This window comes from Podarcis raffonei, chromosome 3 (assembly GCF_027172205.1).
Source record: "Podarcis raffonei isolate rPodRaf1 chromosome 3, rPodRaf1.pri, whole genome shotgun sequence".
Classification (NCBI taxonomy): domain Eukaryota; kingdom Metazoa; phylum Chordata; class Lepidosauria; order Squamata; family Lacertidae; genus Podarcis; species Podarcis raffonei.
In genome coordinates, this window is record NC_070604.1 from 83,929,775 (window position 1) to 83,945,369 (window position 15,595).

The window sequence follows — 15,595 nt, forward strand, 5'->3', positions numbered from 1 at the left end:
CGCATTTCTAATGACAACTCAGTAGCAGTAACTCAGTAACATATACCTGCTTTACCTAATTTAAATCAGAAGAGCAATGGTAAATGAAGATACTGAAAAAACATATCCTAATTTTAGGATATCCAAACTGTACACTAAATATATGATAGCTAGGGATAGTCACCTATAAAGAAGTTAATTGCAATTTCAGTTTTAAATTGGAATAGTATTTTATCCTATCCAGTTCCACAGCTTTGGCTTCTGTTCATTATGTTGCTAATTACATTTATGTAATTGTATTTCTAAAAGTGGAAATGGGAAAAAATAGTTATGGGTTGAAAACTTCCGCCCCATCGTTGTAAAGTACTTATCCTTTTTTTACCTAGTACAGATGCCTCTTTTGCCCCTTTGTAGTTACACCACTGAAGAGATGACAGAGATCTGTCAATGTGTATCATCATGTGCTATAGCAGCTACTGTATCGTTAAACTTTGCAGAAGACAGAGCTATAAGTTATGAGCAACACATTTATCTGCCAGGTATACTTGTTTCTAGTGGTGAACAGTCAGTGATTTGGAGTAAAAGCAGGGAAATACAATGTGATAAGAGATCATATACATGGGTCCTAATCTTGACACACCAATGCCTTTTTCAGATCCATGTTGTATGCAGTCATTATGGAAACTGATGCAGGTGCTGGATAAAAAGTGATTTAAGAGTAGGCAGAGTCCATAATTGAGTGGACATACATACATATACACATTTTTCTCATGAAAAGCTGCCAATTTTCCAGATTGCTTAGACTTCTTTCACAGAGACTCTAATTTGGACTTGGTGGGTAGTCTAAACCTCTAGAAAGTTAGTGTCGTTTGTTCAAAATTGAGGTTATGACTTGAAAATAAAGGGCCTTGTCTGAGCCTGTAGGATGCTCTGGATTTTATATTCTCTATTCTGTTACAGGTGCTAGAAACACCTTTAAAAAGAGAAAGAGGGAATAATGTGGTTCTGAAGCTTCTGTGGTGAATAGAAGTGCTATAGGTTCACACACAACTTTTTTAAAAATTGTGATGAAGTTATACAAACATGAAATGTGAACTGTACAGAACTTCATAGTGTACCTGCTAAAGCTGAGTTTAATATTTTCATTTAGATGTGTAGGTGTTTGGCAAAATATATTAAATGAAACAAATCAATGACCTACTGGTATTATAGTTGTTTCATTTTGGTTTTTAGATGAAAACTGGGATGATCAGCTACTTGGATTTGAGCCTTGCAATGAAAACCTCATAACAGGCTGCAATATAATCAATGGAAAATGCGAATGTGATACTATTAGGACCTGTAGTAATCCCTTTGAGTTTCCAAGCCGGGATACTTGCCTGTCAGCTTTAAAAAGAATTGAAGGTAAGTCTGTATTCACTAGTACTTGATTTGTAATTATTTTTGGCACATCACCTTAAAGGCCTAATATGTAATTTTTTATTCTGTATCCCATGCTTGTTGAAAGGAGATGTTAGAGCAGGGGTCTGCAACCTTTAAGACAAAAAGAGCCACTTGGACCCGTTTCCGAAGAAAAAAAAACTGGGAGCCGCAAAACTCGTCATTATAAAAATAACTTTTTTGTCACTTTTATTTATTATTTCTTTGTTTGACCCCTCAGAATTACTCCTCCTCATAGAAATAAATGTTAAATTAACAAGTTACCTTTTTGTGTGTGTGTGTTCTTCACTCCCCTTCAAAACAGTGACCAGCGTACATGCCCCCTTTCAATGCGGTGACCAGCATACATGCCCCTTACAATGTAGCGGGCGGGCAGGCGGGAAGGTGACGTCGGGACGGTGCGTGACCCCCATGCGACGTCACAGCCAGTACAGCGCCCGCCACAGTGGGGAGTGTCGGGGCGCACAATGTGCCTCCTCCCCTCGCTAGTATCCGCCCCGGAGCCGCGGCAAAGGTGTAAAAGGGCCACATGCGGCTCCGGAGCCGCGGGTTGCAGACCCCTGTGTTAGAGCAATAGCGTTGGCAAATGAGATGTTTCTGGTTTTGTGATTGAATACACTGATTTAAAGTTTTTTCTGTTGTGGTACGTGAATAATGACTTTTGGATATTTTGCTTGGTTGTGTATCCTGAATAAAGAAGGTGACTTTTATTGTGGGGAAAAGGCAAATTGATCAGAGTTTACTTACTAGTGTCTATTGTAATTACACATATGTTCCTTGTTGCCTCTGGAAGACCTCCCTTTCCCAATCCAAGGATATTTCAAGCCTGTGAAAAGAGATGATCCACACAATTGCATTCTGCCCAAGGCGTGGCTTGATTTGTTTTCTGCTGCAGTGCACGTTGAGACTGTTGTAAAGTATGCATGGGCTTTTTTAGACAGGTGGAGCAAACTTGTGTTCTTTTGTCTGCTGTAGAGGTATCTTGATTTTCATAGCTCTGTGCACAATACCCAAAACATCCCAAATGTGGTAGGGAAATAATTAAACAGCACCCTGAAAAGTGCAGACTTTTTGATTTTTTAAAGTTCTTAGTCAAATATGTTCTGTTGTCTGAGCAGTTGACAAGTTGATATCGATGTTTAGTACTCTATTTTTTCTCAGGTTTGTGAAAGATTATACATTTATTTGCTTTGCTCTGTCTTTCCTGCCTGGTTAAAAGATGTTAGTAGCATAAGCTGTCCAGTGCACCTTTAATTGTCTAGTGTTAAATGGCATGTTGTCTACGTGAATATAATGGTATAGCTAGAGAGACCAGGAATTTCTTTACTAGTGTCTATATAGAAAAATAATTACTTGTTCTGCTTAGGAAATGAATATATACACAGGATATTGTCATGTAGAAAAAATGCCATATATGAAATTGCCATTGAAATACTCTGCTGTCAGCCATGGGGACTTGCTGTGTATATGTTGATTGTTCTTTGAAATAGCAGCTTTATCAAGGTGTTGTGTAAAATTAGAATTGGGAGCAGTTGTCTTGGTGTTGCTTCCTTACTAAAACTGTTCTACAATAAAGGAAAGTACTTGGGACTGTGACATCTAAAGTATAATCTAGAGCAGTGGTTCCCAATTAGCTAAGTACCGTGGACACCTGTTTTTCAAAAACCAGGCTATGATCCCCCTACTTTTGAAAATTCTGATATCTCTGTGGTAGTTTTTGTTATGTGAATGGTGCCACGGACCCCCTGGGTGGGTTATGTGGACCTCCTTGGGTCTATGGACCATCAGTTGGGAAACACTGATCTAGATTATTATTGTTACTTTAAAGATGTCCCAAGTATTTTAAGCAGTTCACAACTGTTAAGCCATGCATATGTTCTTTAGTATTTCTTCATTTTTCAAAGGCAATAGTATCTGTCCATGTAATAGAAAAGGAATGACTGGGTAGAATTTAACTTAAATGTGCTAAGAGAAGGGTTTCCCACTGCAACTTTGTTGGTGGGCAAACTACTGGTGTGTAATTTCAGATCATTTATGGTAGATAATAGAGCAGAGTGTCCTTGCACTAAGGTACCAACAGATAGAAGCTTTTATTATTAAAAAAAGTATTTAAAAAAGTTTATTTAATAGTGATATTTCCAAAGAAGTAGTGCTGTGACTGCTTCAATTTTCAAGATAAAGTGTAGTGAGAATTGAAAAGGTAACCAGTGTTGTACCTTACCTTTCTTTATGCTGGTGCTTAAAATGCAGGGAGGAGGCGTGTTTTTTATTATTTTTATTATTATTTTTATTTTTATTATTATTTTTTTTTATTTTAATAGCCTGCCCTTCATCAAATGATCCTAGATAGGTTACAAAATATAATTAAAATAACTATAAAAAGGTAAAGGGACCCCTGATCATTAGGTCCAGTCACGGACTCTGGGGTTGCGGCACTCATCTTGCTTTACTGGCCGAGGAAGCCGGCATACAGCTTCCGGGTCATGTGGCCAGCATGACTAAGCTGCTTCTGGAGAACCGGAGCAGCGCATGGAAACGCCATGTACCTTCCCGCTGGAGCGGTACCTATTTATCTACTTGCGCTTTGACGTGAGCAACAGGAGCTCACCCTGTCACGGGGATTCAAACCGCTGACTTCCTGATCGGCAAGCCCTAGGCTCTGTGGGTTAGACCACAGCGCCACCTGCATCCCTATAAATAACTATAGTGTACAATTAAAATTATAATATAAAACAATGAAAACAACCAATATTAAAATAACAAATAGCAGTGCAGTGCAAAGCAATGTAGAATGTATTCTCAAGTGTGAAACAAAAAAATATTAAAAAGAGAACTCTTCTCAGCCTCAGCAAGTCTTTACAAGGTAGAGTTCACTGGAAGTGGAAGTGTACAAAAATAATATGCTAAACCATGGCTCCAGGGTCAGTCAGGCTGATTTTAACCAGAAACTACTTCTGGGGTTACCTGGAGTTCAAAGGTTCAGAAATGGGAACAAGTCAGGAGCTCCAGAATGTAGACCAGAGTCTACTATGTGCAAAACAGGTTGCACTGAATCAAAACAGCACTGAATCAAATCTAATTACATTGGAGTGCAGCCCATGGTAGGATAAATTAATTAGATTAGACTCTGCTAGGTGCAAAAGAGATTTTGAAATGCAGCCACACTAGAGCTCTTGATACAACCAGAAATCAGTTTTGTACCTAGCAGAGTCTAATCTAATTAAACCCTACCATCTGCCACACACCATTTTAAGGTTGTTATAAAATGCAGATTTTAATGCTTTCTTTATACCAGCCCTTTCCCCCTGCCATGTTTTACCAACCACCCAGCAGTTGCAGACACTTTCATATTGAGTAAGAAAAGGAAGTACAGCCTCATTAATCTTGGAGTGGGAGTATGGAAGATGCAGTTTGGAGTGACTGGTTTGAGTGGACACTTGATTGAGAAAAAGGAAGGTAGAATTTGAATCAAACTAATGTGAACTGAGATCATTTAGGAAGATAGGGTGGAGAATTACCCTTTCCATCAGCAGGATACATCATGGGGGGTAGGAGTGTTGGCTTCTTTTAATAGCTTTCTCAACCTTACCCTCCTGAATCAGACTGATTACTCCATGGCAGTCTGAATATCCAGCCTGGAAATGGTATTTATCTATCTACACACAGGAAGTCAGGATAACACTTCATGGATCTGATAAAGTAGACTATAGTCCATAAAAGCTAACAAATTTGTTAATTTTCTAAGGATTGTGTGTTCAAAAGGTCTTTGGCCGAACACTGGTACCTGATATATCCAGGTCTATATCCCTGAAATGTTTAAGTCAGATTTAACATGTGGAAGACAGTTTATTCACACCTGGCAGTTCAAATCTAGAGTTCACTAGGAATTAAAACAGCTTTTGGGAGCCTTTACAACATACTATTTACATTCCTGTTGCAGAATAACTCTAAAACTGGTTGAACAGGTATTTTAACATTTGCCTGTTAAAGGAAGATTTTGTGGGGAAAAATTTTCTCAAATACTTTTAAAGTTCCTAGCTGTCAGGTTTAAATTTGTGATGACATGTAGATGAATCTCTCTGAAAGTTTTTGGAATATTTGTGGTCAAAGAGCTAGTTATAACATTTAGCCAAGGAAAAAGGCACTCTTTTCTCCTCTTACAAATTGGATTGTTCTTGTGACTGAACTACAGAGTTTGGCTTGCATAAGCATACATACATGGACATTATATAAATTTCCAATGAGGAATACAGTCCTTTCTGTTATTTCTTCCTAGCACGCCCATACTGAGGCCACACATGTACTTCAAAGTGGGATCTAGTTCAAATTAAGGAAGTCAAACTTCTTGAAACATATTTTATATTTAAAGATGGCATGCATCATTTTGAAGAAATCATTGAGCAAAATGCCAGAATTTTGATGTGTTTAAATGACCCCCCCCAAACCCCCTGCCCCTGTGTAGTCCTGCTTGGATCCAGAGGGCACAGTGACATCATGATCAACTGATCATTTGAGAATTGTTTATAGTATGCTGGCGGTTAGTCAGAATGGGAACTTTGCTTATAGCACACAGTCCTTGCCTGTGACAGACTTAAAATTCATAGGAATTATAGTTTTTATATATTTCAGTCCTTCTTAATTATAGCATACTTAACATATAAGGTACTTGGTTGTGTTGTCTGACATTTTGGGTGTTGCAGAATTGCCTACGGTCAAATACAATTTATTTAACAATATAAAGTGTTGTGTTATTTCTTTAGGAATGCTTAAAAACTTTGCATGTAGAAAGTCCCAGGTTGAGTCCTTGGCATTTCCAGGTAGAGCTGGGGAAAACTCTGCTATAGACAACACTGAGTTTGAGTTATGAAAAGGCCATGGTAAATAAGTTTTTTTATGACTGCTTGTGGGCCTGAACAGCTAGAGCATGGCCTTGGAAACCATTTAGAGCTTTAAAGGTCAATATAACTTAAAACTGGGCCAGAAAACTGGCAACGAGTATTGCTGGTTATATCTTCCATCCACTTAGCCCTTGCCATTACCCAGACAGAGACATTTTGCAGCCTTATAAATTCCTGAACTGTATTTAAAGGCAGCCCCATGGAAAGCACCTTACAATAGTCAATTCTGAATGTCACCAGAGCATGGGTAACTGAAGCATGTTCCATCTGTTGAGATAGGGTCACACTTGGTGTACCAACCTCAGCTGTTAAAAGGCACTCCTGGAACATTTGCTACCTGAACTCTTTCTTTTATTTTTGAGCCCTGCAGAACTCCCAAACTGTGCACATGTCCTTCGGGGGGAATGCCTGAGGCTCATTGCAGATTTTCATGCAGGGCATTTGGTTACCTCACACATAGTACCGTCATATTCTCCAGATTAAGCTTCACCCTCATCTAGCCATCTGTGTTCCATGCACAGTGGCCCTGAATGTTCCTGAAAATCTCACACTTGGTGTAATTTCAGTTTTGGCAGAATATTCTGGCACTCCTATGCTAAACCAAGAGCTTACAAAAATGCTGGGTTGTAATTCAGTTCTATCCTTCAGTTGCAGTTTGTTTAGAATAGCTTGGGCCAGCAAATTGTGACCAGACTGGCTAGTATGCTTTTAAAATGAACACAAATATTATCCTATTCTGCATGCTGTTCTGTATGTTTTCTTTGTTCTGTGCTGCTACTTTTGTCAGCCTTAGTTCTGTATGTTCTGTTTGCACTCCTGTTGCAGGGAGAGATAAAAACATTTGGAGCCTCAAATATTTATATCATTTGAAAAAGAAAATGAAAGGATTATTGTGGGTTTAGAAGTGATGCTATGGATAAATAATGGACTTTATTCCATCAGAGAACTAAAAACTGATTATTAGCTGCCTTAAGGCACTGAGTCTTAAACTTACTGGTTGTGAGAAATAATACATTCTGTAGACTTGATACCAATATTTTAGATAGAAGTATATTCCTTTGGCAGTGTTGTTTGTGACAGTTTCAATCAATAGCTCAGTAATGTCTTACTCTATTGAACCATATCATGTTAACTATGAAACAGATGCTCTCCAAGAGTATATGTTCTATCATTAGCAGCTTTAAATCCAATGGTAGTAGCTATTTTTTATTTTTTTACTTATCATAGCTAAAATTAAAAGTTCAGATTAATGAGAAACATTCTTAAGAATGCAGTTATTAATAAGCAACTATATAGTTGCCTTGAGATAAAACCACTTGACACTTATAGTGTCAAAATTGTAATGATAGTTTTTTTAAAGAATTGGACTTCAAACAGATTTTGCTAATCATGCTGCACATGGGCATTCATGGTTCTGGAAAACCAAAGAAAATATTCACCTAGGGCTTACGAATACAGGCTGTCGGATGTTCTCTTTGACCTTTGGCTGGAGGATATAGTTGCAAAGGAAATGCTTAACATTCTAGCATCTGGGGTTGAGTCTTCATGTTACTTGGCACAGTTATTTAAACTGGTTTGTACTTCCTCTATTCCATGGCAGCTAAGCCAGATGTTTTGCAAAAAGTAGATATAGCAAATTGGCCAAAAGCAATATGTTTGTGTCTTTGGTCTACAGCTAAGCATAATTAAATAACTTATTACAGGAGAATAGCTTGAGAGAAATTTGGCTTTCTGCAGTTAAGAAATTAAACTTGAAAGTAACATGATTACTACATTCAATTCCACAAGAACTTCAGCAGCATGTTTAAAGCAATATTATGTCTTAATTAGCAGCAGCACAGTGCCCAATATCGCAATAGTGAGCAAGCTTTTGAATTCCCCAGAACTCTTAAAAAGGCAGGATGTTAAAACTGTGTTAGTGTTTAACCAAAAGTAGTGTAGTGGTTTCTCATGTCTGCATCCTGGAATTCAGGATGAGTTTAGCACATATTTATATGATCTTTTTTGTGCTTCTGTGGATTTGGATTTTCTCCTTATGGGGCAACATGGCTACCTTTTGCTTTTTGTGTACCTTGAAGAATATTTAGCCATTCAAAATTATGGTCCTAAAATGGAGGAAGTGAATTTTATACCATCTAAAAATGGTACCTCAAACCACTACAGATCACTATCTAATTTGGCATAAGTTTGTGCGTGTAAAAAGATAGTTTTAATGCATTGCTTAAATGTGTGAATATTTGCAAGAGAGTTATAAACTTATATATGAAGAACTACATTTGTGGCTTTGTGAATTGGTTATACACTTTGGAGGGAAGAAAGTGTTTCCCAGGATATCTTAAACAATTGAATGGTTTTCATCCACATCAGTTGTAAGAGCCTAAGATTGGACTTTCCAAATGCTGTACAGTGGTACCTCGGGTTACAGACGCTTCAGGTTATGTGATTTCGGGTTGCGCACTGCGCTGAACCCGGAATTACCGGAACGGGTTATTTCCGGGTTTTGACACTTGTGCATGCGCAGAAGCACCGAATCGTGACCCGCGCTACGGGTTGCGAACGTGCCTCCCGCACAGATCACGTTCGCAACCCGAGGTTCCACTGTATTTTAGTAACTTACACAGGATTTGTATAGGATATTTTAAACATACTTATATACTACAATTCACAGTGCAATAATTATAAAGCTGTCTGTAAAGGCAAGTTGTAACTACTCACTTGACAGGGACAAGCACACAGTGTGTTGGAGAGCTTATTCTGAATGCATGTTAGTATGGTAGCCACTGTCTAACAGGTGGTGGTACTGCAAAAAGGTTTTCATATTCAGAGCTTAAAAGTCAGGAAGATATGTAATAAGAATTGCCTCAGGTACATGGGGTCAGGTTGTAAATGGCATTAAAGGTAAATACCATCACCTTGACTTCAGCTGAAAAGCAAATCTGTGATTAGAGGAGTTCTTAAAGAACAGGTTTTATTTGCTTACTGTAGTTAACTAAAAAGAACGATAACATATATTCCATATGGTTACTAAAATAGGCAGTAGAAGGAATATATCACTTTTGCAACAATTAGTAAAAGTGAAAGTAGATCCAGTTTACTGGCCCTATTCTTAACCTCTGGGACTTGTTTTGCTCTTACTTTCCTGATTGCTGGCAAAGCAAGCCCTGTGTGCAGTACTACATGGCACAAAGACCATTACCAGACTCCCTTGGCATAGCACTCTTTGTTAAGCTTGCCCTTTTAGTTAGCTTTGTCAGCCTATTAAATTGTTCTCTTTAAATTGTTCTCTTTAAATCAATTGGGGGAAAGTGTGCATTCCTATCATGCTGTTGGTTCTAGAAACAAAACAAGTCATGTGGAAAATAGACTTGTTGAATATATGTTACTATATTTTTGCCAGTTATAATAAGAGAAAGACAGGGGAAACTGTCTATAGGCACAGGAACTGACTATTAAAGTGAGCATATGGCAGTTGTCATAGTACAGGGTTGTGCTGAGTTCTTCAATTTTTCTACCTTATCAAATCTTAAATTTTAGCAACAGCATCTCTTCAGAGTAGTGCAACCAGAGCTATGAAAACACAACTTCTATCGCCACTATTTCGTTGAGAGTTTCCCATACAGTTAATCAAGATCTATCTTTTGATTAGGGTAGATAATTTCTTAGCTTTTCAGAGCTGCTAAAATAATAAACTTTTGATCTCCCCTACTATTGATTAAAGGAAAATCAATTGCATAAGGCCAAACAACCTATTACTATGTCTATTTTGTCCCTGAAGCTATGTCCATTTCCAAAGCTTAGGAAGATACAAAAATGCAGACTAGGAATGCTTAGAGTTGGTTGGTTGGCATCCACCAGTCTCAGGAGACAATGGAGGAGTGCGCCCTTCGAGGAGAAGTCAAACTGTTGGAAGGTTAGTGTCTGCTGTGGCTGTAGAGACCAATATGGGGGAGACATGTTTTGTTGCAGCTGGGGCCAGTGACAGTGCCTTCTTGTGCTGCTTCACATCCACCATGGTGTTTCTTTTTTCTGCATTTCTTCCAGTGATCATTCCAAATATTAATTTTTCACCACCTCTGATATTGGAGGTGGTACACAGTCATCAGTGAAATATGTAGTCTATCTGGAGTTCATGGAAGTTGAATAATATCAAGGGCCATAGGTTCTCCACCTCTGATGTAGATAGTTGACATATTCAAACATTAATATTTTGCTTAACAGCAGATGCATATGAGGGGAAGACATTCAGATTTGTTTAGTTACCATTTGCCAAGAATTGACAGATGAACTATCTGTTTTATAAAATATTAATAAGAACAATTGTACTGTAGTGTTCTCTTAGGTTCTTTACTTTGCAGAGCACTGAACAGAGATCTGTACTGTTAATGCATGGAATGAATTCCAGTTATACCCTTGTACCCCAACCTGTATGTTAATAACTAGAAATCTGCTGCCTGACTGCACAATCCCATGCATGTCTTCTCAGAAGCACGTACTACTGACTTCAGTGGGACGTATTCCCCAGTAATGTATACTACTGCAGCCTAAAGTTAATTAAAGGCTGCCTGGGCTGAATTCCAAATGTAGATTTCAGCAGTGCTGAGTTTTACTGGTTTTTGTTAGATTTTTTCAGTGGGAGTGGTGAATGCTTGCTTGTTTACTTGCCAAACCTAAGCTTTACACTGTAACATAAAATGTATTTAAAAGTATTATCTATCTATGGATATATCTAATATTGTTCATAAATATACTCAGGTTCTGAATATGGAGCAACAAACTGCTGTGCTCTGAGGTACATAAAATATATATTTTTCAACTGAGGAAAACTAGGAGCAGGAGGGAAACTTGAAACTGAAGCACATAAATATTATGGTAAATAATGGAAAGTATTTGGTTGGCATAGCTGTCATAAGGGCTAGGGAAGTATGGAGTGGCATATCCTCTGGAATGTTAGAAATCTTCCAGGCGCTTTTTGCAACTGGCACGGGTCCAGTTGCGACAGCGTGGAGATCTCTGGTTGCCAGGTTGGCGACTGACATCTCTATCTGGTTGGCCTCTCCAGCTTTCTTAAGCACGTAAGCAGAAGAGCTTATTTATTGCATTTATATCCCACCTTTTTCTCCAAGGAGTAAATAGTTCACCACCACTCCTCAGTTAATCCCTACAACAACGCTGTGATGTAGGTTAAGAGACTGTGACTGGCCCAAGGTCACCCAGTGAGCTTCAGGACTGAGTGGGGATTTGAACTTTGATTTCCCAAGTCCTAGTCGTGTGACACTCTAATAACAAATTCCATTGTGGAAAGAATAGTGCCTAGACCATAACCTAGGCTTAAGGCTCCATTTGGCAATTAGCTTCTTTATCTGAGTTTATCACCGGGTTTGTCTCCTGCTACAAATCTAGGCTGAATTGCACCACTCTCCAGGAAGCTGTCTAGCCTAGCATATAGTGGATCCATGCCTTGCTCAACTTAGCCCCAGAATGTCCCATTTCAGAGCCTTCCACTGGCTATTGTGGGAACACCACCAGTGGTAGCTTCTTACCTGTCCGTACTTTCTGTGGATGTGCATGGATCTTTGGCTAGTCCTCTTCTATTAAAGGCTATGGGCAGAAAAAGATTAAAATGTATATACTCTAAAATACCTATTTCAAATCCATTTAAATTATTGAAAAACTAGCAGGTATTGAAAGCACTATCAGCACATTGAGTTGTTTGGAAAGATGTGAAACCGCAGCAGGAACAAGAGCACTGGTATAGTGTGCTCCTAGTGCTCAATCCAAAATGGAGCTAGGTTGTATCTTATTGTTGTGCTAGGAGATGGTAGTTGGTATAATCAGTCTTTCCTGTCTCTGCCTCTCCCTGCAGCCCTTGTGAGTAGCATGGGCTATATCACACAGAGCTGCAGTGCAAAAGGGGAATTGCACTGCAGAACCCATTTTGCACTTTGTTATACCAGAAACCTAGAGCTGGTGAAATAGTCTGGATGACAGCTAGAGTGCAAGTAGGGAAAGACATGCTGTGAAGTTGACTGAACATATATGAGAGGATAACCATGCCTACTGTGGGGGGTGAGGGCAGCGAAGCAGGCCGCCTTGTCCATCTCTGTTGCATTCTCAAGTAGCCATCCAGCAGACCTTTCTTGGATTGTCCAGGGCCTGTTAATGTTTTAGATTGTTTGGAAGCTCTAGTTTGTGACTTAATTTATAAGGCACTTTGTTGTGGAAACAAGCAACTATACCCTCAATATTGATGCCACATCTATATTTGCTGCAGTCTCCAGCAAATATAGGAAATAGAGGAAACCATCTTAGAATATGCTTTCGCTGATGCGGCCTAATGATATGGACAAGGTGCTTGCCATGATGCAGCCAACAACATGTTCCCTTGCAGCTCTTGGCTTATTAAAACTTCCCAAAGGGAAAGACCAGGTGGATCCAGGATGCAGTCAGTGTGTCATAGTTGGAGGGAGTGGTCCTAGTCACCGTGAAAGAGGTGAGTCAACCACTCATGGAAAGGCACCCCCTAGACCCATTGGTTTGTGACAATTGACACAGTGTTGCAAAATCTATCGGAGTGGTCATTAGGAAATTTGTGGTGAGATGTGGTCCATATGCTAATGATATTTAGCTCTATTTCTCTGTAACATCAGAATCATGAGAGGCTGTATAAGGCCTGGACTGGACTTGATGTGTGTTGGATGAATGCCAGTAAACTGATGACAGTGCTGTCGGTGTAGTGCTTCCTGAGTTCAGATTATTGTTCAATTTCCTGTTTTGTATGGGGTCATACTCCCCCCTGAAAGGCAAGTTCATGTCTAGGGTTGCTCCTGGATCTATCTCTGTAACTTAAGGCCTAGGTGATATTGGTCTAGGATGGTAAGATAGCCATTTCTGGACTGATAACATGTAGATAGGATAACATGTAGATTGGATTTGCCTTTTTGGTATCTGAATATTTTCATTTTTCAACAAGCCTTCTATTTTTATCTTATCCCATTCCTCCTGACCAGTCCTGCCAATATGTCACCTCATGATAGTCCCAGTTGTTATCTGTATTGGATTTGAAATTGTGTAGATATAGACACACACACACACACACACACACACACAGGAATTGTATAATCATTTTGAGATTATTCAAAGGAAGCGATTCATAAATAAATACAAACAAACAAACAAACAAACAAATAAATAATAATGCAGGGTGGGGACTTCAGGACCAGGGACTGAAAGCAGCCCTCTAACCCCTTCTATCTCATCCTCAGGATTCTCTCCATGCACAGCCCTCACTGGCCCTGCTAGACATCCTCCTCTAGTAATTTTACTTGGCTGGAATGTGTCCTTGAACTGTGATAATACTTGGGTGGAGGAATGGACAGTGTGTATCTGGCCACACCCACCACTAGTATATGGCACAAAGGAATGTGGCTGTCTGGCAGAAATATGTTTGCATGCCTGGTACAAGGACTTAGGTGTCTAGATGACTTTTCAAAAGCATAGTCTGAAGCAAAAGTACAAGTATGGCTATATACCCTCTGGTATAAATTTATAGGTTTGTTGTTAATATGGACTGCAGCATTCTTTCTTTGATTTGTACCCATTAGGGAGCATATCAAGAAGTATATAGAATTGATTCTAAGCATCTCCCTTCTTGCTCATTTCTTACAGTATTTCCAAAACCAATGTTGAATGTGTGAGCAGGTATTAGTGACTGATTTATATTTGGTATCTCAGCTAAAAAATAATTCTATTAAGACTTCTGAATGCCTTTCCTAAGTGTAATAATAATGTTAATATGGGGTGGGGGGCAATCCAAAGTCATTTACTGTTCACTTTTGCTGAGGAGAGCTATAGAATAATAAATTACTATTTATTATTATTTATTAAATTTGTATATCACCTATCATCTGACGATCACAGGGTGGTTTGCAATAGAAAAATACAAAATGGGAATACAGAATGCATAACCCACACAAAAAACCCAATACCCCCCTCCGAATAGTTCTTTCCCTATTTTCTTGTACACCAGCATCACCTGCTGCATCAGGAATGGTGTAGGTAAAAAGTGTGATATGTGTGAATCCTTGTGCCAGATTTCTGCATCCAGAAGCTGGGATCTCCATAAACAGCAACTATTCCTAGATCAAGACCAACACATGTAGTTCTTATCAGACTTTGTGAAAGGTAGCAGCACTGTCACCTGTTCAGGGGATAAGGGACCAAATGCAGTTGCCTGTCTCTCCATCAACAGTTAATCAGTACTTCCTGTCAGATCAACAGAAAAATGTAGAAAGTGTATGCAGAAGTGTGCTCTCTCTGTCTCACTCTCTTTATATGTGTGTATCTTGGTTGGCACCAAAACTTCTGACAATTTACCTCGTTTCTGTTAAGTTTCTTTAATGACTTGTCATTATTTATATTTAATAGTTCCGGGATTTTTAAAGAAATCCTATTCCTACAGCTGTTCCTCTTTTTTTAATAGAGAGCTACAACAAAAAACTAATCAGTTGTAGTCTGAAAGAGTATACACTTGTATATCTGCTTGCTCCAGTGCTCCAGTCATGTTCTTAAACTGTATTCTCTGTAGGCTTTGCACAGATGGCATTTTAGCTTGCAATAGATTGCATATAGTACAAAGGAGATAAGTCAAAATTGTTGTTATGACATTTATGGTGTCTCCAAAGTGATGCACAGGCACACCACACCAACGTCAGACAATCCCCATGCTCATCAAGGCTTCTGGCCCTTCAAATTATTTATACTTTTGAGATTTTTTTGTTGAATTGAGGGGGTTTCAATTTGGATGGGGAGAGTTGTCTTCTTTTTCGGTTTATGTTCATTTGTTTTGAGGTGTATGTAGATGTTTGGGGTGTATGTAGATGTTTTGCCTGATTTTTAAGGTGAGGTTTGACCATCACCTCTTTTTCTCCTGTTTAGGGGCATTTCGTGATGCCCACAATAGCTTCTTGGATTTCCCAATGTGCTTCCAAGACCCCTGATTCTATTCAGTTCTTTCCTGACATTTTATTTACAGCACATTTCTTTTATTACTATTTTTCAGTTGAGCTTTCTAAAATGAAACAACATTGCATATTCTGGTTAGTGTTAGTACTGTATGAAACCCGTTGGTCAGAATTCCATGGACTTGCCATCTATAAAGGTATCTTGCATTAGAAATGTTACTTACAAGATTATTTTTTAAAAACAACAACCCCCTATTTTATAAAGAGAACTGATATAAATGAAGAGAGTGCTGTTGCCCTTAGGTGCTGATTGCAGAC

General features: G+C 38.8%; 1 protein-coding gene across 4 annotated transcripts in view; it reads left to right on the forward strand.

Annotated features, from left to right (window-relative positions):
• CRIM1 (cysteine rich transmembrane BMP regulator 1) overlaps positions 1-15,595 on the forward strand; it is a 128,850-nt gene that overhangs the window by 16,454 nt on the left and 96,801 nt on the right. For 2 of the 4 annotated variants that reach the window (XM_053382772.1, XM_053382774.1), the window contains exon 2: positions 1,213-1,383. The exons of the other annotated variants lie outside the window; for them this stretch is intronic. In XM_053382772.1, coding sequence (XP_053238747.1) covers positions 1,213-1,383 — 171 coding nt within the window. The remainder of the gene's footprint in view (positions 1-1,212; positions 1,384-15,595) is intronic. 4 annotated transcript variants of the gene reach the window in all.